The 21506-nt window shown below is 48.1% G+C and overlaps 1 protein-coding gene across 6 annotated transcripts in view; it reads left to right on the forward strand.

Annotated features, from left to right (window-relative positions):
* Positions 1–21506, forward strand: part of HEATR5A (HEAT repeat containing 5A) — a 704366-nt gene that overhangs the window by 598394 nt on the left and 84466 nt on the right. For all 6 annotated transcript variants that reach the window (XM_069638471.1, XM_069638476.1, XM_069638475.1 and 3 more), the window contains one exon: positions 19894–20166. In XM_069638471.1, coding sequence (XP_069494572.1) covers positions 19894–20166 — 273 coding nt within the window. The remainder of the gene's footprint in view (positions 1–19893; positions 20167–21506) is intronic.

The following is a 21506-nucleotide window of genomic DNA, read 5'->3' on the forward strand; positions in this document are numbered from 1 at the left end:
TCGTTTGGGGTCCCCAGCAAAGCATTCAGGTAGGGCAAGCGGCATGTTTCCAGGTAGATTAATCTGCACAGGGTTCCTGGGAACCACAGGAGCGGGGTTCCCTCCGGAACAGGGTAGAGGAGTTTGTCCAGCTTGACCTTGCAAAAGCTGTCTGGCCAGGTCATCAGTTCTTTCCTTTGATATTATTAATTCCCTCTTGAGGGCATTAGTCTCTTGACGAGCGGCATGTACTTCGGCCCGTAATGCCCCCAGTAATTGGGCCAACTGATCAGTCTCAGAAGTTTCCATAGCACCTGGGTGGGAATTTGTAGGAAGGCTTCGCGTTCTGTAACGCTCACCTGACTCCCACGGGGGCGCTGGCCTGGTTCGCGCTGCTGTGACCTCGTCTAAGGTGATGCGCAGGGTTCGGAAGACGGACTGGACCGGGCCCCCGATCTGACTTGTCTGACTCGCAGAAGTATCCTTCTGTAGGTGAGAATAGGGGGTTAACTGTCTGCGGGGTAATGCAATCAGCCTCCCACTTACCCCTCTCACCCTCCTCAAAACCCTTCTGTGCTTCCCCGTGTCTCACCTTAGGGTCTGGAAGGACGAGCTCTCCATCCTGCTTCTGATGCAGGGACGCGTTGGTATCCAGTTACCTCACTGGATTTTCGGATGGGTGAGAACCAAACTTGCTTGGCTTCCAGGTAAGTTTTTTCTATAAGTGGTTCCCCTTGTGTCCATGCATTAATGTTATAATGCTAGTGTCTTTTTCCCCATAGGGGCCGGGGTACGGAATGCCGGGGAACAGGCACCGACCCGAGGTGAGCGGTGAAATCCTTGTGGAAATCAGGTAAGTCTTTAATGAGTGTTTTGGTAATGTCTTTTCATTCACTCATTAACGCTGATGTCTTTTTCCCCTTAGGGGCCGGGGTCCGAAAATGCCTGGATGCGGCGCGGACCCGAAATGAAAAGGGAATGACCCAACAGTTAAGTCTTGACATGGAGTTTTAGCTTCCCTTTTCCCTTCTTTCTCTCACCTTTGTTCTTGTCTTTTTCTCCCTAGGCGCGGGGGCCCGACTGCGAATCCGGATGGTCGCTGCTGAACATGGAGGCGCCCTGTAAAGGTGAGTAGAATGCGGCGCTGCAGCGATCAATGCGATGTGCGTTTAAAAATAAATGTCTTTCTTTTCAGGATTGTCGGCGAAATGTCTCTGGGATGCAGATTTAGCAGGTGAGGCCTTTTCCTTCTTCTGTTCTCTTGTTCCCTTCCTTTGCAGGTGATTCAGGATGCTGACAGGTGTGGCAGAAGTCAAGATGCAGGAGCAGACACGGTGAGCGTCCAGCTGCTAGATGCAGAACAACTCGAAGCACGTGTGGCTGATCGGGTGTGGTTTAAATAGCCTTGGAAGAAGTTCCTAGAATGTGTCCTTCCTCCAATCAGGTATGTATCCTTCCCCGACCACGCCCGGGTGGTAAATGAGTCCCACAGGTATAGTAGTTCCTTTCAGGCCTCAAGGAGGCCGGGGTTCTGCAGCATTGTCTGCATCAGGTAAGTGCACCCAAACACTTTCATAATGAGCCTGGCGCCTATGGCGCCAGGACTGACGTTTTCTATGAGCCTGGCGCCATAGGCGCCAGGACGCTGTCCAAAGGGCCCCTATAAGGGGTTGCTGGGACCTTCCCCGGGGACTTGATGTCCGCTTTCGGGGACGCAGGGCCTGAGCCGGCTCCCCGGGAGCGGGCATCGTGACAACAATGGATACTTGGTACAAATGATAATGATATTGTCAAACAATGCATTAATGAATGAAAGGCCGTAGTGAACCCGATTGAGGGAAGCTGACGTTGCAAGAAGGATCAGATCCCAGCTGAGGGTGATCCAAGGGGTGAGGAGCAGTCACCCAAGATGAAAAGATTGCCAAAGGAACTTTTGTTTGTTTATGGTTTTGGTACAGCCGGCCTTCTAAGGCAAAAGACTTTTGCAGGAAAAGAGACTTGGCCACGGAAGATTCTGGTATAGTCGAAAGGAACTGTTAAAGAATGCTGTCGAGCCCCAGGAATATGCTGTGCTCAAAGGTCCTGCCTTGTCCTGTGCTAAAAACGAGGGGAAGGGAAACCCAGCCATACAATCCTGACTTATCATTTTGTCGGGGGGAAATTCTGCCGGGGTCGGCCGGGCCGTCAGCAGACCTCTGGGCAGGGAGGCCCCAACCCCTCCCGTATATCCCAAACGAGATAGAGTATGCGACACACACAAGAAGCAAGGTGACTCTGCTGTTTATTAAACAAAAACGGCAGGGATGGGTCAAGGAGCGTACGCGTCCGTCCTGACACACACACAATCGTGGGCTCGCAGGCCCTTTTTACCTTAGTGTGACGCGCTACTCGCGTCATCCCAAAAGTTTAGCAAAAAACCTATCCCCACTCTGGATTGGTTGCTCGAGTGGTAGGGTTAGTATAGCATACGTATAGAGAACAATATTAGTGGGTAAGGTGAGTCAGGTGGTATATCTGGGTTGTCCCTACAATTAGATACATGAGAATTGTTACATGAAGACTACTAATGATTGGTCAATGTTAATGGCGTCAGTGATAAGAGCCCCATGTTCTGATTGGTGCGTTCGCGAGCCTCCCAGTCTGGGACCATCGCTGTTCCCAGCTCGCGGTGCACCTGTCATTGGCAACAATGTTTCACTATGAGTACGTGTAGACAATGTGAAGACTTATTCATGAGCTGGAAGGCCGACTACTCACACTGTTGCAGATGCCCATTGAGCCTTTCAAGTGTATCTGCCTGTGTCTCGTACTGAGGGATCCAGACGCCTTCTTTCTCCTGGGCTTGGCATCCTGTCGGGTTCGGCTTGGTCACGTGAGGTGGGACCGTGTTTGAGGCAGACTTTTCACCATTAATATTGTTTTTCCACTGTGCGCTTGGTTTGATTTTGCAGGTGTGCCTTTAACGTCGGTGTGCGGCATGCGGGGTTGCAACATCGTGCCCTTGATGGTCTGCTTTCGGAATGTGGGTTTGCAACATTACGACCTTGGCTGTCTGCTTCTCGCCGGGCTCATTTTGCAGGATCAGCAACTCGACTCTTGTTCTTTTCACGTTCATGGGAGCTCTTGCTTGCGGCCTACTTAGGCCTGGTGTATAGGTAGAACCATTTGGTGCACAGGCGCTTTAGGTTATAGTAACATATTGTCTTATGACCAGTATCATGTCTTCGTTATATTTCTCATTATGGCATCTGGGTTTAGGAAAAGCGTAAGCAAGCTCTTTAGGTGAGTTCATGATGCGTCTTGCGTTTCTGCATTTTAAAAGCCTATATGAAAAAATAATAAAGATGCACGTCCGTGAGTATGTCTGTCACCTACGTCATAGCACTGAGTATATTCTTCGTGTAGGTTGGTGCGGGAGTGTCCAGCGTGTATATTTGCACAGGTGCGCTGATCGTTGACTAGGTCGTCATGGCATCTCTAACGACGTGTTGGCTTTAATCTAGTTGATCCGTGCCGCAGGTGTCAGCATGGGCAGGTCGTGCTGTCGGGCAGGCAGGTGGACACATCCGTATGTTCCTGTACCAGGGTATTTGGTCGTCTGGTAGATGGGCAAACTCTTCTCGTGGCGGGTGCCTGGGCCGTGATCCTTTAGGCCAGGCGCGAGAGGGCAAGGACGGGAGTCTGTTTTTCCATTCTCCCACTTCAATTTGGTGACCACTTCTTTCTTTTCTTGAACATTATGCCACACTATTTTGTAACTTAGTTGTAAGGATTGGCAATAGGTTTTTTAGTATAGGTCCTTTTTATTTGACTAGGCGCCGCTAGGACTGCCATATTATTATTTGATGGTTGTAGCTTGCTCCCATCTTAGATTTACGTTTAGATAAGGTGTTTTTCTTTCCCATTATAGAGTTTAATAAACACCCTTGAACTGTGATCACTTGTGTCTGTCTTTACTGCTGCCACCATAAGTTCCTTACAGTGGACATATACATTCACCCTGGTGTTTGAGATAAAAGAGGTGGACTATAGGACAACCAAAGAATCTGAAGCGGAGCAGGTTCTACATCACCTCTTTGCGAGTGAAAAGGAGAGTGGGGGAGGACTGGTGGAGGCTGATGGGTCAGATGCGAATCAAGACTCATTGAGGGGGCCGATGCAACGTAAAAAAGCTCCTAGAGGCCAAAAATGTCAGAGGCTAAATACTTGCTCACCTGTGAAGTGAGGGGGTGTGAGGACTCCCTGACACACAGGTATTCTGGTCATTCATGCAGTTTTGTACAATTGTGCTTAGTTTGGTTATTTGTTAAAGTTTGGTGACAAGAACAGGGTGGGGAGCAGGTTCTCCCTTGGTGGCCCTGTTTTTGATGGGCATCTTATATTTGTGGGGGTTTGGGGAGTATTGGGAGTGTGGGTGTTATGGGGGCCTGCGGGAGAGGGGGAAGGGTAGTGGGTACCTGGCATATGGGGACAAGGGAGAGAGAAGGGAACCCGGTAGGTGTATATGCTACATTTTGGGGGAAATTAGATCTTGGTTAAGATGGCAGCTGTAGAAGTAGTAAAGGGGTTTGGGGAGACTGCTTGCTTTTGGGGACTTTAAAGGTGAAGGGCATACATTCCCCAACAAAGCTTTTAATTGCCGGGGAATTTCGTAGAGCGGGGGTGGATGTTCTGATGTTACTGGAAACGAGGAAGGTGGAGGGGGGGGAAAGACTTCTTCCCTGTGGATTGATTGGGCGGGCATTCTGGGTATCTGGAGAGGTAATGAAGGGGAGAGTTGGGATTTTTGCTGCACAAGCAGTTAAGGCGACTATGGATGGTGTCTGGTTGTTGCTGGCAACAATATTCTTCCATAGCCAGGGACTCTTTGAGGAGACACTGTCCCAAATAATCCGGGAAAGTAAAGGACTGCTTATATTTGGGGGAGGGGGGAATTTTAATATGTTGGTTGACCCGGTCCTGGATAGAATGGCCCCATGGTAGACAGGGGCTGGTTGTCTGGCGTAGAAACCGGGTGTTTGCGAGAATGCTTAGACCTACATGGGTTGATGGATGTTTGGAGACAGCTCCATCTGGGTGTACAAGGAATTTAGTTCAATGCCCCCAGCCCCCCCAGACCTCTATGGTACATCCACGCTTATCAATTTGTGTGTGGGCAGGGAAGTAATGGGAAGAGTCGGATCATGTGAACTGGTGCCAATCAGCTGGCCAGACCACAACATGGTCTCTATGGAGTTCAGGTTGAGTGGTTTCAATACTAGGGACTCGCTATGGAGATGCAATGATTCATTGTGGAAAGATGAGAAGCTTTGGGAGGAAATGAGGGGGGCGATTACGGAATATTTTGAAATAAAGGACATTCCCAGTTAGCTAGACCTAGCCCCCATACCCTTCCTGTTGCTACAGTACTGAGCATGAGCTTTACAGACAGCCCTGCCTCTGAGCCCAACCATGCAGGCATTCTTCACTAATGAACTGCCAACCTGTTTCTGATGGCAGCTTCGTGGTTTCTCCTGCATCCCTGTCATTTCTCCAGCTAACAAGCTCTAGATTCCAGGTGACAAAAGCTGTGGCACATTTAGCTGCATTTACAACGGCCCTTTTCAGGTGCAACACAGATATCTGCTCTTGGCACTGCCTTTGTCCAGTGGCCTGGGGTCGGTAGGACGGATCTAGGGGTAGCAGAGGGGGAGCCAGGGGTAGCAGCTGCTACCCCTTGTAACTCCCAAATGACATCCATGGGCTCGAGCTTCCTTCTATCAGGCCGTGATTTTCGTAATCCCCAAGATGGTGTGGTGGGGTGGAATCCTCAGTTATGTGCGTCCTATTGACCTATTTCGCTCCTCAACCTGAACGCGAAAATATTTACTGGTGTGTTGGCCTCTAGATTGGACAATCTGTTCCCACGCCTTGTCACACTGACCAGGTGGGTTTTATTAAAGGCAGACAGGGAGCGGACCCTTTGAAGAAGATGTTGCATTTGATGGACATGGCTCGTGGGAAGGGGGCAGTCCAACGCTCCTGGCCTTAGATGCAGAGAAGGCTTATTTGGGCCTTTTTGTATGCAGTCATGGGTACATACGGTTTTGGACTGAACGTCCTTAATGGCATTCGAGCTTTGTACTCTGCGCTAACGGCACAGGTTGCAGTGAATGGAAGGTACTGTAGGGCGTTTGCGTTATTTAGAGGGACTCGACAGCGGTGCCCGCTTTTGCCCCTGCTTTTCGCATTGTCCATGGAACCATTAGCGGAGGTGCTATGGAGGAATGTGCAGTTGGATGGCATTCTGGTGGGGGACTCTAAATTTTAACTGGGGATGTAGGTAGACTATGTCCAAAGCAAAAACAAAGAGGTGATGGCTGGAAGGTTTAGAATTAATCTTAACTACTGGCATTGCTCTGGGCAACCCTCCAGACCACTGTTCTTCGCCTGCCAAGCCATTACAGAAGGGGAAAGACCATATGCAAATCAGGCTTGGCCCACCCCAAAAGGGGCAGTCCAGCCCGAACTACTAGGTCACATCACTTCTGCACGAGACCATAAGCATCCCCAAACATGTTTCGCCCTTGTTGGAGCTCATCAGTGAGGAGTAGCTTGGGTCTCTAGGCCCAGCAGGCATGGAACCCACGTCTGGGCATACCCGTCCCACTCGGGGTGACAAAGCAAAAACAAAGAGGTGATGGCCTAGAGACCCAAGCTACTCCTCACTGATGACGCCCAACAAGGCTTAAACATGTCTGGGGATGCTTGTGGTCTCGTGCAGAAGGGATGTGACCTAGCAGTTCGGGCTGGACTGCCCCTTTTGGGGTAGGATCAAGCCTGATTTGCATATGGTTTTTTCCCCTTCTGTAATGGCTTGGCAGGCTGAAAAACGATGGTCTGGAGGGTTGCCCAGACCTTTGCCCGTGGTTATGATTAATTCAAAACCTTCCAGCCATCACCTTTGTTTTCGTAGACGATGTCCTGCTACATGTGAGGAATCTGCATACCTCTGTCCCAGGTGCGCTGGCAGTGATTGAGCAATATGGGAGGTTTTCAGGGTTTAAAATTAACTGGGCAAAGTCCATCTTGTTCCCCTTTGCTGTGTGGAGAGCTATAGGGATAGCGGTATACTGGAGCAGCTGGGGATGGAGGTGAGATTACAAACCTTTTGTTACTTGGTGGGGTAGTTATCACCAGCAAGTTTAGAGAGCTATGTGAGGCCAACTACCCTCCTCAGCTTCAGACACTGTATATACAGATAATAAGCTGTGGGAAGCCAACTATGTTGTGGATCGGCTGCCTCAATGCTTTAAAGATGAACTTCCTCCCGAGGATTTTGTATTTTTTACAGATGCTCCCTATAGTCGTAACAGAACCACGATTTAGGGAGGCCAAGGGGCGTGTGCTTAACTTTCTGTGGCAGGGGAAGAAACCGCGTGTGGCCTACAATACCTTGGTGTTGCCAAAATAACAAGGGGGTGTTGGGTTTCTGGACCTGCACACATTTTAAGGCATTGTAGCTGAGGGTGTTAGTTCCAGACTTGAGGGAGGACGGAGGTAAGAAATGGGTCTTCTTTGAAAACTCATTTGCAACCGCCTAGGGTGGGCGAGTGGTTGTGGGTCCCTAGAGAGAATATATTGCAGAGGATTAAGGAACATCCCATTTATGGGGTTATCTGGGAGGTTTGGCGTAAAGGACCCAGGAGTCATCTGTGGGGAACGGGGATACGGGAGGAGATACTCTGTATTGACAGGTTAGAGGGCGGGTTGACTAGGGTGGGGCAGCTGTGGAAGGGTGAGAAATGCATCTAAATTCAGGTCCTGGAGGAGGCCTTGCATGTAGGACCTTTGTAGGTATTCTCTTATTTGCAGTTCAAAAGGGTTCTTACTGGCAAGAAATGACAAACATGGGTTCAAAGGGATCTTACACAGACGGAACTAATCCGTGATACACATTTAAAGATGGCAGGCCTGATCTCCTTAATATATGCCTCTCTGATGGAAGCAACTATGAAGGGTACGGATGGGCTGTGCCCCAGATGGACAAAAGATCTAGACTAAGAAATAGATGATGGGCTATGGCTCAAGATGTGTCGTAGAGTGTTTAAGACGTCAATGTCATGCCAGTATAAACTCCATGGTATTAAACTACTCCACAGATGGCAATATGATCCAGACTGCCTTTCCAGGATGGTCCCGGGGGTTAATCCATACTGTTGGTGGTCTTGTGACAGAATTCACTGTTTTGGGCTGAGGTATTGGGATGGATAAAGGAGGTGGAAGGGATATTGCCGCCTTTGGACCCAATGCTAGTGCCATTTGGTCTGGAAGATAGGCAGGGGGAGTGGAAGGGCTTACTGCACATAGCATATTTCGTACTGTTGGCAGCTAGAGCATGTTTGGCATTGCAATGGAAGAGGGATCGGCTGCCGGGCCCTACGGAGTGCTTGTCGAAGGCTAAAGATGTATATTTGGAAAAGATCAATGCCCTGTATGGAGGGTGCGCCGATATGGAAATGGGATGGTTGGGGGTTTTCCACTAAACATAGGGGGGGTTTTAGGCCTGGCCTTGTGGAGTCCGGATGCTTCAGGAGGCAGTGGTCTGATCTGTCCCCCTTGTTGATGTCCCCGGAATCAAGCTGCCATAGGGGATGGCTCTTAGCCACATGGACACTTTGCTGTTTTTTGCTCATCTTACTCAATATGGGGTTCCAGGTGGATATTATTAGAGAGGTTGCCGCAGGGAGGTTGAGGTGGATGAGGGTTGAAATGTAAGGAAGCTATTGTGTTGTGCGAGTGCTGACCATGAGGTCGTTATTGTTCCTTGCTATGTTCAAAACCAATACAATTGAAATAAAAATGTAAAAGCAGCTGTGCTCACTGCGGGTATCTAGTCAATCCATCTAAAACCATTCCATCGAATGCTATACCATCGAATTACAAGCATTGAAAAGCATTTCCATCGAAATGCCTTTCCATTTACTATAATTTGATGGTATAATCCAAACTAAGGTTAGGGATGAGTGTTGGGGCTAGGGTTAGATTAGGGGCTAGGGCTGGGGCTATGGTTAGATTAAGGGTTAGATTAAGGGTAAGATTTAGGGTAAGGGTTGGGGGGGGCGTTGGGCTTGGGGGGAACCCCCCTCCCCACCCAAATATACAAAAAACATTAAAACGTTACAAGGAGCTGGCCAGTGCTGATTTCAGCACTGGACAGCTCCATGTAATGTTTTAACGTTACAAGAAATGCATTGAAATGCTATCTTTTACATGTAAAAGTGCATTTCCATTGAAACCAGTCCATTTATGTTTTTGATGGACTGGTTTCGATGGAAAGGCACTTTTACATGTAACAGATAGCCTGTCGATGCTTTGGTAAACAATGCTTTTTTTCGGTGGTGTGGCATTTCAATGCTTTTTTTTTCTCGATGAAATGACTAGGAATCCTTACTGCGTATTTTCCTTCCCAGAATCCTTTTTTTTGGGCGCTAAACAGTGAGCACTTCCCTCTGGGACCTGAGTTAGTGGGTTATTTGTGATTCTTACCCTCAGTGTACCCCAGCGGCTTGAGTCAAAGGTTTCTTTGGGGGAAATCCTGATTGGCTACATTTCTTTATAGGGCTGCTTCGTCCCAAACCTGGTATTGGAGCTCTTTGGGTACGTCTCCTCTGGTGTACACTAGGTCTGGTTGCCATCCTCGCTGCACCTGTTGGGTAGAACTGGAACGTAACCCCCTTTTCCCTTTAACTGCAGCTGTGCCTACTGACTTTCTCCCATCACTTCCTAGGTGGGCAGGGGGTAGAGCTCTAAGAACATACCTGCAACTCTCCTGAAGTGATTTTGGATCTTCTTACCTGCCTCTGGACATTTTTCCTGTGTTCCCCTTGAACCATGGAGTTTTAGGTCAAAGACCAGTGTTTTCACCTGCACCAATGATTTTATATATGTTATTTTTAAGTCTTCTGTTGCACTCCTGCTTTGAGAGTTACAATGCATCTATTTTTGGATTGCTTGATCTATTTTTCTCTGGGAATGGAATGAGCTGGTGCCTTCAGTCTAAATGTATTCTAACGTTTGGTGTCCTCCCGCTGTGTGTTCTTGAATGTGGTGCCCTTTTTCCTCCCTCTAGGTATTGCATTTGCAGCCAGGTGTGTGTTCGTATTTGTACAAAACACTAATATTATGCCCTAGAGCAGGGGTCTGCAACATTTGGCTCTACAGATGTTTTGGACTACAATTCCCTTGATCCCTCAAGGGAAATGGGGGTTACTGTCCTAAACCTCTGGAAAGAGGTTCAGGAATATTGCGACTATGCTCAGTGTTGGTATTTGGGGCCCTGTTATTGATTAATACTACTGGGTGTTTCGATGTCTGTGGTTATCCTTTTTTTCCGTTGTCTCTATATCTAATATACCCGGCACTAGATAGTGGGTCTACATTTTACAGGAGCGAGCTGTGTATTTTTAGTTTGTTAGGTCTGCATATGCACTTATTTAATGTGTTTGTGTGTGGCTTATTAAATGTGTGTATTTTTCAGTGTACCTTTTTGTGGAGGGATTTCCTAGGTTGAGTTGAGCCTGATTGCTCTGTTGCAGTGCCTTACTGCAGAGAGGTTTGGTTTACCATTCAGGTTGGATGGAACGTTCCAACTTTTGGATCAAGGGATCTACGAAAATCTCCCTGACATTTTATAAGGAGAGTGTTCTTTTTCAGGATGGTTTTAAAAATGTGATGTGTTTGCACCGTCAAGAAGTACGTTTTAGTGCTCTCAAAACCATGGAAACCCCTTGTATAACTGTTGCAATGACCTAAAGTGGGGGCAGGCCTTATAAAAGTATAAGGAGTTACTAGATTTAATAAATCCAGCTCTAATGCAAGAACATGTATTCATAGTACGTAACCAGCTTCTGAAGGGGGACTTCAAAACGAGTATGTAAACCACCCAGTGCACCCCAATCGGAACGGACTATGACCCCAAGTGTTGGTAATCATTGTCTTTTTGCAGCTTCACCTACAATTACATCAATGAAACCCCCAAGGTTCTGCTACGACTTAAACCCTATCCTGACTGGAGGCGATTGTAATTGTATATTTGTACAGCGCTTATACACAAGTGAAGTGCTTTAACGGGCTTCAAGGCGGGAAGGGAGCAAGGGAAAAACAGTAGCCATTCTTATGCCTTGAAGTGTAACAGGTGCAACCAGATTAGGGCGGGGAGACAAAAGGGTGACAAGACAGAACTTACCAGGCCTAGTAAATTCAGGTCATGCAAGTGTACATAGGGAGGTGCAAGGGAGGGGGTAACAAGAGTGGCCAGTGCAGCACGCCCTGTGTTAAGTGCAGAGATGTTAACTCTCTCATGGAACATAGGATGAAAGGCAGTAGGGGTTACCCATCTCATGGAACGAAAGCTGAAAGTGCAGTAGTGCCCACAGGCAAGTGCAAGACTGGCAGAGAGCCTGGAACCTGTGAAGCTCTGGAGGTGAGCCAGGCGACCAGTCAACGAAAACTGAGCAGAGTTAGGGGAGAGAGGGAGGAGGGAGTCTGGAGAGAAATATAGAGGAGGTTATCAAGGGGAGAGGGAGAGAGAAAGAGGAAGAGAAAAGGAAGGTTTTGAGGAGTTTTTGGAACATAAGGAGTTCCGGCTCAAGGAGGAGAGAGGCAGGGTGGCTGTTCCAGAGGGAGGCAACTGCAGAGGATAAAGATCTACCCCCAAATCTCTGCTTGGAAAAACAGCTCACACACACAGAGTTGGAGGAGGCCGAGCGGAGGGCTCTAGAAGGAGAGTATTTAGGAAGAGAGCGTTGTAGATAGTGCGGGTAGTTTCATGCATCGCTATTCCACCTGGTCCCTGTGGAGAAGAGGCATAGATTATATACATGCCTCCTCCAAGATGACGCCCAAATGTGCCACAGTATCTAACCTACAGCTGCAGACTAGTGTATTTCAAGATGGTCAGCAACATTTTCTACACAGGCCAGAAGTTGCCAACCTTTTGCATAAATAGCATCCTCCCTCACAACGAAGCAAGTTGCTTCTTTCTTGACTTGACGCTCCTGTGAGTATGCACCTCTCCACAGGCTTTCCTGTTAAATTCCTTTATATATCCTTCTCGCCCCTTCCCCCTATCTATATGCCTGGCCTTTCTTTTATTTACTTTCTTTCCTTGCATTGATCGACGAGCGACGTCACAACACCTACTTCGGTTCCAGCACGCAACACATTCACCATCTCAGGATCCCAGAGCTGCCGCGCAACACGTTCCCGATTGGAAAACCCCCTGAGCCCCCTGAACCGACAAGCATAACTATTTCACCTAGCCGCTTTTCGCATTGGGATAGTTAACTCTGCCGTCTCTCCAGCAGGCTCGCGGCAAAATACTTTCTGTGCATTGCTTCTGCAGTGTTACACCAGCGAGAGTCTCTCTCTCGCACGGAGCATTCATATCTGCCCTCCTGTTAGTCTAGTGCACTGTGGGTCCTTCCACTGCTTCGTTACATCTACTTGGCTTCTTCTGTCATCTATTTTCCCTTGTGCCATTGTATGTGGGTGGCACCCTGAGCTCACACGGGTCACTGTGTTAGAAGTCGTTAGCCACGTCTTGCAGTTATTATTCTTCTTTACTTGTTGGTGGTTTCCTAAGGCATTATATTTCTGGGGGATGGCCATTTCAGTCTCCAAGCCAGTATTTAGTCTGTGGACAGCATAACGCATATTGTTACACTTTGAGTTCTCAGTGTTCTACGGTCTGCACTCGGGAAATTTCCTGTAACCATCAGCATGCACTCCAGATTTCTCCACAAATAGCACACAGGAATACATTTGGGTTTTATTCCCCAGGAGGGTTTCCCAGGCCCTACCCCTGTCACTGGTAATCAACCTCCAGGGACTATTTCCTCAGCATTGACACCTTATTTCAGTTACGGGTCCATTGTTTCATTTTGTTTATTGAATCTGTGCATTGTGGTCATAACAGGTAGGTAAAGTATTTTTCTCCTCGCCCTTGTGCATCTTGTCTTTTGGCCTTCTTCCTAATGTAAGGAGGCATGGTATCAAGAATAGACAGACACAAGTGATCACAGTTCAAGGGTGTTTATTAAACTGTATAGGTATGGTGGAAAAACATAAATAAAGAAGGCCTATACTAAGAAAAACGAATTGCCAATCCTTCTGCTAAATACAAAAGAGTTGGGGGATATGGCTCCCAAGAAATGAAGTGTTTACAAATAATAAGCCAGGATGCAGTAGTCGTGGTCTCACTTTCCCACCTTTTGAGCACGAGACAAGGCGGGACTCTGGAGCACAGCACACGCTCGAGCTCTCCCAGCACGAGATGACCATTCCATTTTCAGCTATCAGGATCTTCGATGGCAAAGTCTCTTGCCTTCGAGGGCCTGATGCATTCAAAATAACAACAAAAGTTCCTTTCTGCTTGTATGTTGGGTGGTGCTTTCTCACACTTGGATCCCCATCTATGGTCTTCACGAATCTTAATGTCTTTTTAAACAGTTCAAGGTCGACAACCCTCTGCCGTGTTCACTCTCGTCAACACACTGTTCTTTGGGACTTTAGACTTTGCCCCTTTCCAACGGCATTCCTCTTTCGGGTTCACTCTTGCCAATCTCACAGTTCCTTCTATTTTCTTACGATGTGGTATTCACTTCCCTTATTCACAATCATCTGCCGGTCAAAGACTTTCGACTGTACAGAGCATTTTACTAGGCCCCTGTATGACCAGTTTGACCCTCTTCTCGCCTTTCCCAAAGCCTTCTGGTAATAGTTTCAACAATCGGTAATCACCCAGAGTTTCTTCACTGAGCATCCACCTGGTGCCTGGCTCATCGACAGCTGGCTTTCCCCTTTTTACATCATCAGTCCTTTTTACATTCTGCAATCAGCCGTTTGCTACTTTTGTTCAACACAGTTCGGTTTCTTGATCAGTCCTCCCCTCGTTTCACTGGCTGTGATGAACCGCTTGGCTTTCTTCGTACCGGGAGTCTCAAGGCCGGTACCACGGTAGCAGGTGTCCCCCTCTGTCCTGCTTATCAGCAAAGGCATGCTCCGTGTAGCGGTCTTAAAATTCCTTCCGCTGAGGTCTCACAGGCCTTGGTCGGAAAGTGTAAGGTGCTTCTCTACTTGTCACCCTGTCAGTTCATGCCGTCTTTCTCCTCCTCTTGAACTGCTGTGCCTGGATAGCTGTCTCTTCGTGCAGTCTGCCTTGCTCGTATGGTGCTCTCGAGCTCCACCTTTTATCCCTGTAGGGAACGGAAAGGGCCGTCAAGTGTGTGTGATTCTGGTCAGTTACCTGACTTTGCCTGACCTTTGTGTTGGGACACGTCAGGTAAACGGCTTTGGTGTTTGTACGTCGTCTTTCATGATGTGCGAAAGTGTTAGAGTTGGAAAGTGTGGGGGGTAGAGTGTTTAAATATGCTACGGGGTAGGATGGAGAAAAGGTATTTTATAAGAAGGGGGATACCGCGTCTCACCTGTCGGTGTCCCACTTCCACTCCCTGAGATCCCCCCAATCCAGGTGATCCTCCCTCACTGGTCCACCCCCAGGAACTGTATCCAATAGCGATGGCTGTGTCCTGGCCACCTGGATGACAGATCACCGGGGACTACTCAGGAAGACACCGTTGGGTTTCCCACACTTCGTTCTCAGGTTTGCATGCCATATGTGGTTCTAGGAAATATTTCTCTTTTGTCAACTTTCCCGCCATAGTTTCTATGGACCCCCCAGTTGTTTTGCTTTGTTTTTGAACCTGTTCTGACCTTTTTGAAGGAAAGTCTTTTGATAATTTGTTTTGGGGGAACTGATCAGTCCTTCAGACAATCATTACTAGGAAACTGTTTCACTTTTGCCTTCTACATTTGTGTAACTTTTTAACCTTGCAAACATCTTAAAATGCAATGCAATGAGGATACGTTTGTATCACCCTGGCTTTTTGCACTTAGGATTTATGGTTACTTTCATATGTGCCTAAAGACAAGCTGGTGCCAGCAGATATATTTTTACAATTTTTAGTGTGCACAGTCGCGTTTACTGTGTATGGCTACTAAACGTGGCTAGTGCCCTAAAATGGCCACGCCACAATATCTTTGCTTGTTCTTTGGCCATATTGTTGTTTGGCCTTCTTCCTGCCTTGCCAGGTCAGGAAAACCCTTATATTGTCATGCACTTGGCCAGGAAAGCTGCTGCTTTCATGAGGTAGTGATGTCTTTGTGTGAATGTGGCCCAGGAAGGGGGTGGGACTGCCTGGTCCTACTTTACATTCAAGGTGCCAACGAGACTGCGTGTGGCGCAATAGTGAAACCAGTAGCAACTACTACTTCTTCAGATCAGCGTTAGAGCCAAGTATCCCTTGTAGACGAACAGCCGACTGAAGATCTGAAGAAGCCCATTGAAGAGGCCTGGCATCCCTTCCCGCGTTTGGCCCGATGAAGCCCTGCTGGACTACCTTATCTCTGAAGAGACTGAGCGGTGCTTCAGCCCTTGGATTAGTCGGACCAACTAGTCTCAACGCCTTAAGTATCCAGCCATCGTGATCCTTCAGAAGTTTCTCTGGATCACCAAGTGGACTGACAAGCTCTCTCGTGGGCTACCTTTCTAGAACCGTCGCCGTGCTGCGGTTGCACCCTGAACTTTAGTAGTGGCCAGCTTGTGGTACAAGTCATCTTTGCTCTAAATTGCAGCATCCCAGCATCAAGGGATCCTGTCCTAGACAAGATTGTGTGACCGTGACAGGTTGGAAGGACGCCTGTTGTCGCCTGTGTGCGGATACCGTCGCTGGAACCTGCCTTCCCCCGTCCTCTGAAGTGTCCTGAAGAGTCTTGCATTGCTTCATTCATCTCCAGGGGATGCATTTTGCCTCTGGACCCGACTGGCTGAATCCTTTGCACCCACAGCCCCATGGCACCTCTCGCTGGAACCAACTTCAGGAAATCCAACCTCCAGCGATAGTACCCCTCATCCCCCTTGCCCATCCTACAGCAGACCCACAAACTCATTTGGGGAAATATGAGTCAGGGGGGTAAGTAAACGCAGTGCATCTGTTTCCCCCCTCCTCACCCCGCCCTGTCTGTCCTCCATAGGATAACATTGGGAACAAGTCCCTTTGCCACCTAACCTTCCATTCCACTACCTTTTGGTCATCGCACCCGAGTAATAACTCCTCAACTACCATACACTGTTTCCTTACCTTAGTAAAATAGTTCAGTATTTTATTACCTGTGATGAACCCAGTGGAATCGTCACTAATTTCCGGGTGGTGATTGTTACGCTCACCTGACTCCCACAGAGGCGCGCTGGTCTGATCTGGGCTGCTGTGGCCTCCAGCGTAATGCGTAGGGCCGAGATGTGTTGTTTGTCTGGCCGGTAGGAGTACTCTTCTGTGAATGGAGAAAGGGGAATTAACCACCTGTGGAGTTGAGTGTAAATTCCCCCCACCCCCGTTGTTCTCCCCACTGACCACCTCCGATGTCCCCTCTAAAATCTCACCTTTATGGTTTGAAAGGGTGAGCTCTCCATCCTGCTTCGAGCGCAGGGGCGCGTGACGGACCAGTTGCTCCACTGGTTGAAGGAATTGGTGAGTTCCAGGGCTATTTTGACTCTCCCGGCAAGACGCCGTAAGTATGCAGTTCGTAAGAGTTCAAATGCCTGACCATCACTCCTATCCAATCCCGTAATCTGTGGTCTTCTCCTTTATTCAGGTGCTGAGAGAAAACCAGAGTCGAGGAGTTATACCTCTGGTGGTAAAATTAGGTAAGTCTATGGCGGGAGGTGGCTCCCCTTGATTGTCCTTTTGATTCACCCTGTTGTGCTTTTGTTTCCCCTTAGGGGCCAGGGTACGGCGATGGTGCAGTGGGAGCTGCGCCGACCCGAGGAGAGGAATGGTTTCCCCGGTGGTAAATCAGGTAGGTCTTAGGGTGGTAACCAGTATTCCTCTAGATGTTCCCTTGGCTCACCTTATTGTCTTTATCTCCCCCTAGGTGCCGGAATGCGGCGGGAACATGCAGGAGGCTGTGGTGAAACGTGAAGATGCTGCGAGGAACGGTGAGTGCTGCGCGGCGCTGCTGCTGGCGATGCGACGTGTTTAAAAATAGTCTTTCCTTTGGTTCGATGATGCGATGGCTCTGGAATCAGGTAAGAAGCAGGTAAATGTTCTGGTTCTAACCTTTCTCCTTCTTTCCCTTGTTTCTAGGTGCTCCGGGTTCGAGGCAGGCGTGGCTGAAGTCTGGATGCTGCTGCAGGCACGGTGAGCGTTACGCTGCTGGATGCAGAATAACGCGAAGCGTGTGCTGCTCTTCGGGCGTGGTTTAAATAGCCTCAAAAGTAGTTCCAGGTAAGTATTCCTCCACCGCCACACCCGAGTGGCAAAAGAGTTCCTAGGTAAAGTAGTCCCTTCTAGGCCTCTTGAGGGCTTGGATCCCTTGCAGCATGGTCTGCATCAGGTAAGTTTTCCCCTTATGTGCCTGGCGCCTATGGCGCCAGGACTGAAGTCTCATGTGAGCCTGGCGCCAAAGGCGCCAGGACTGTGTCCAGATGGCCCCTAACAGGGGTCGCTGGACCTTTCCCCAGGAACGTGATGCCTGCTCCCGGGGCTGCTGGACGGGGGTAGGCATCATGACCGTGATCTCCTTCCATGTGGCCAGGGGACGGCAGCCGCTACCTGATCCTGACTCTGGGAGGCGTCTATATGAGGGAGGATCACATGTGAGGAGACAACCTCCGGGGAAATGTCATGGCTTCATCGGGAGAGACATGGTTTCCCCCCAATGTCCCTTGAAAATAACCCTCCCATGCCTAAAACCGATATGGCCTATTGTCATACATCTACTTATTCTCCTCTGAAGAATGGGGCAAAACCTTTCCCTAAACCTATAAACCAAACTTCCACATTTGGTCTACCTTGTAAAACCTTTGGAAATGCTTATTCAAGTTGTTTGAATACGTTCAACAATAGACTTCCTTTCCCAAAATTCTCAAAATACTGGAGTGAGGAAGATATATCAAGCAATGCAGAATGAAGAAGGCCACAAGCTCAGTGAGCGTTCTAGTGGTTGCTTGCATACACCTGGGCCCGGGAAGTTCAAAAAGGCAGAAGCAGAAGCTCTGCAGTGTCTGCTGCTGGCGGGAGAGAGTTGAACCTCTCTGCGAGGGTCAAGATGCAAAAAGGCTGGAACCGGCCTGGAGGAGCCAGGCGGCTCACTGGCGAAGAAGAAAGAGGCAGCTGCACCGGGACACACTGCAGGAAAGCAGGAGCCAGCAAGGGATTCCTGGGCGTTCGCAGGTAACAAACAGCACCGTGTCACATCCCGGAGCCAAGAAGGATGCTGTCATGATCCGTGGAAGCTGTGAGAGATGGCAGAACGAAGCGGAAGCGGTCGCGAGAAGGAGACAGGTGGAGATCCTTCACCGGCTGACCGCAAAAGAGTCCAGAGATGCCAACAAGAGCCACTAAGTCCATCCAGAGGCAGTGGGGATTCAGGGGCGTATCAGCGGCCATGCTGAATGCAAATAATTTTGCACACAAGGGGGAATTGAACCACAAACAAAACGTGTACAAATCTGTGAATGTATGCAGTGCAAGTACAAAAGGAAATCTGAACTGGATACTATACCAGGAGGATCCCCGGCCCAACAAAGTCTATGCGCAATTACACCAGAGGGCAGAGGACAAAGGTCCCTTATGAACAGAAGCCCTGGCAGGAGAGTATACCAGGCAGTAACGAGAAATGTGCGAAACCAAAAGACATCCTTAGAAGAAATATCAGGACTAGAAAAGTGATTGTGTTAACCAGGAAAGGAGCAACCAAAACCCTGGTAGAAAGGTACACCAGGAATCCTGAAAAAGACAAAGTCAAACAGTTCTGTAATCGCGTGTTACTATTGGACAAGAAAGGCACAAATACCTGTTTGTGAAACACCAGAGGATAAAGAGGAATCCAGGAGAAGGGAATCCCCCTCTGGAGCAAGGATCTGTATCCTTAAAGAACATTTGTGTTGGAACCATTCATTCCTTCTTTATGAACACTTTTCTAAACCATCCAAGGTTGAAGACATTTTCAATCTTCACCTTAGAATTTAGTTTGTGCGAGTGTCAGAATAGAACTTTGGACAGTTTTGTTTGGACGTTCTGACACAGACAGATCCTTGGTTTTGCGTTAGTTAGGAAAATTCCTCTAAGAGCAGGGTCAGAGAGGCATTTTCTCAACCCCTTTTATATTTACAATAAACGTCTTTAACACAAACCATGGCTAACTTGTGTCAGAGTTTCATTCCTGACTCCTCACATCCCTCGCGAACACAAGTAAATTATAACTTACCTGCAAAGAGTCATTCTGGTGAGAAGCTTTGTGGCTCATGTGACTTTTGGCCACAAGGCACTGTTCTTCTTAGGGTTTGGACTGCTTAAGTTACGGAATTAACTTGTCTTGGTTCCATCATTATGACATGTATTTGACTTACCTCTTGTGTTGAATAAGTCATTTTAATGCATTTATGAAACTAGGGTGAATGTATATATGTCCATTATTGAATGTGATATGATAATATCCCGTTTCATTTTTCAGTGTATGCAAAAGACCAAGTAAATAACTGTATTTATATACTTGCCTTTCTAAATTGAATTATTGTATGCTTTATTGTGTGGACACATTGAAGGCTCCTGACCCCTCTCACGCTCTCCTGAGAATAGCCTTGCCTGCTCCCCATTGCTACCTTGATTGGCTTTTGGCTAACCTCTCAGAGTTCCCTGCTCACTATAAATGGGGTGGCCTCCTAAAATCACAGTTCCTGGTAATTTCAAACCCTACACAGTCCTATCTCGGTCATCCTATTCACGCCCCTCTGTCCACACTTCATACTCCCTCACCTCTTCCATCCTCACTCTCTTGCGGTGGATGTCTCACACTTCTCACTCTCTTTTGCAGTGGATGATGGTGCAGAGGAAAAGGAAACCTTACCAGAATTTGGTGAGGGCCGGGACACTGGTGGGTTGGTTCCAGGACGTTCCCTCGTCTTTGCTGCACTGGAGCTGTGCCTCTGTATTCTCATCCGTCAGCTCCCACAGCTGAACCCCAAGCTGGCTGGCGGCACTGGGGGGCAAGCAACGAGCCCACAGACCCTCCTGGAGGATGGCAGCCGGTTAGTAGAGGCAGCACTGGTTATCATGACGGATCTGCCATCCATCTGTTCTCCCGAAGGTAAGAGCTGTGGGACAAAGTCAAGGAATCCTCAAAGCATGTCTGGCCCAATTCATATTGTTCTGCTCTCTACAATACAAGACTTTTATGTCCTAAAGTTTGGAGTTCTTTCAGTACCCCATGCCCGACCCATCTCTGTTTGTCTGCCCTCCTCCAACTTTCCTGAAAGTAAGAGCTCCGCAGCTCACGGTGCAGAATACTGTAAGTATCCCAGTCCAATCCCTAGTAATCTGCCATCCCTCCTGTCTCTTGAGTATAAAGACTTTAGGTCCTGGAGAAGAGCCATCATGACAGCGATCGCCAACCTCCAGTTCTGTCCTCACCAATCTGTCAATCCCCCCCCCACCCATGCCCCACTAAAATTGAGTGATCGTAGAATAGATGTACTATAAAGCATGCTTCGTACCCAACTGTCTTAGTGCTCTGGTTCCAGAATATATCCCCAGTCACACCCTGTGTTGTACTTGGTAGTGTCTGTTTCCTGTCTTGCATGTCTGACTCGTGAGCATGGTCTGCAGTGCAAAGCTGAGCTGTGTGGGGCTTCATCTCGGTTTATTACTTTTCATAATTGCTAAAACACAAGAAAATGTCCTGCTCCATTTCATTGCATGCTGCTCAGAGCACTACTGTACGGTTGAGCAGATTGTGAGACATGGAGGCTGTGAGGCTACGGTACTGATAGGCAAGATTGTATGCCGTGCCCTTTGGGTGCACTACAACAACCCTGACCTCCTGGCAATAGGGACCCAACCTTTGGTATAAGTCTCAACTACGCAGGTTGGTAGTGTGGCTGATCGCCCATGCTTATCTCAAGAGGGGTCAATGTGAGCAGTAATGTTGTGACACAGTTTCATAGTAACAATTATTCAAATAAACTCTTACACTCACGGTTTCTTGATAAAACAATTAATTTATTTCACAGTCAGTTGTATAAGCCTTCTTCAGACGGGAGCAATATATGTAACACTTCAAAACACACTCGGTTTCTCTAAATCAGATGATACACATTGGGGATGGCACGCAGACACTTCCTACACCCTCAGGTGACTTAAATAGCGAGGACACTGTGGACATTGATTTATCACTGGTACATTTAGATCAATACTGAGTTTGGTGTAAAAGATAGAAGAGAGGAATAAAACAAAGGCTGACAATTCACAAACTGGTAAGTACTTTTGAAACCTTGCAATGCAAAGTAAAATTAACCCTTTCCTGGGGGAATGGCCAAAGCACAAAGTCAGAGGTAAAGAAGAGTCACTCAGGGAGCCAGGACAGCCAATGTTAATTGCCCAACGTCTAGTGGAGCTGAAGATCTTCTTTGCAGGTAGGTAAAGTCTTGC

This window comes from Ambystoma mexicanum, chromosome 14, assembly GCF_040938575.1.
Source record: "Ambystoma mexicanum isolate Mex_15411 chromosome 14, UKY_AmexF1_1, whole genome shotgun sequence".
NCBI classification, from domain to species: domain Eukaryota; kingdom Metazoa; phylum Chordata; class Amphibia; order Caudata; family Ambystomatidae; genus Ambystoma; species Ambystoma mexicanum.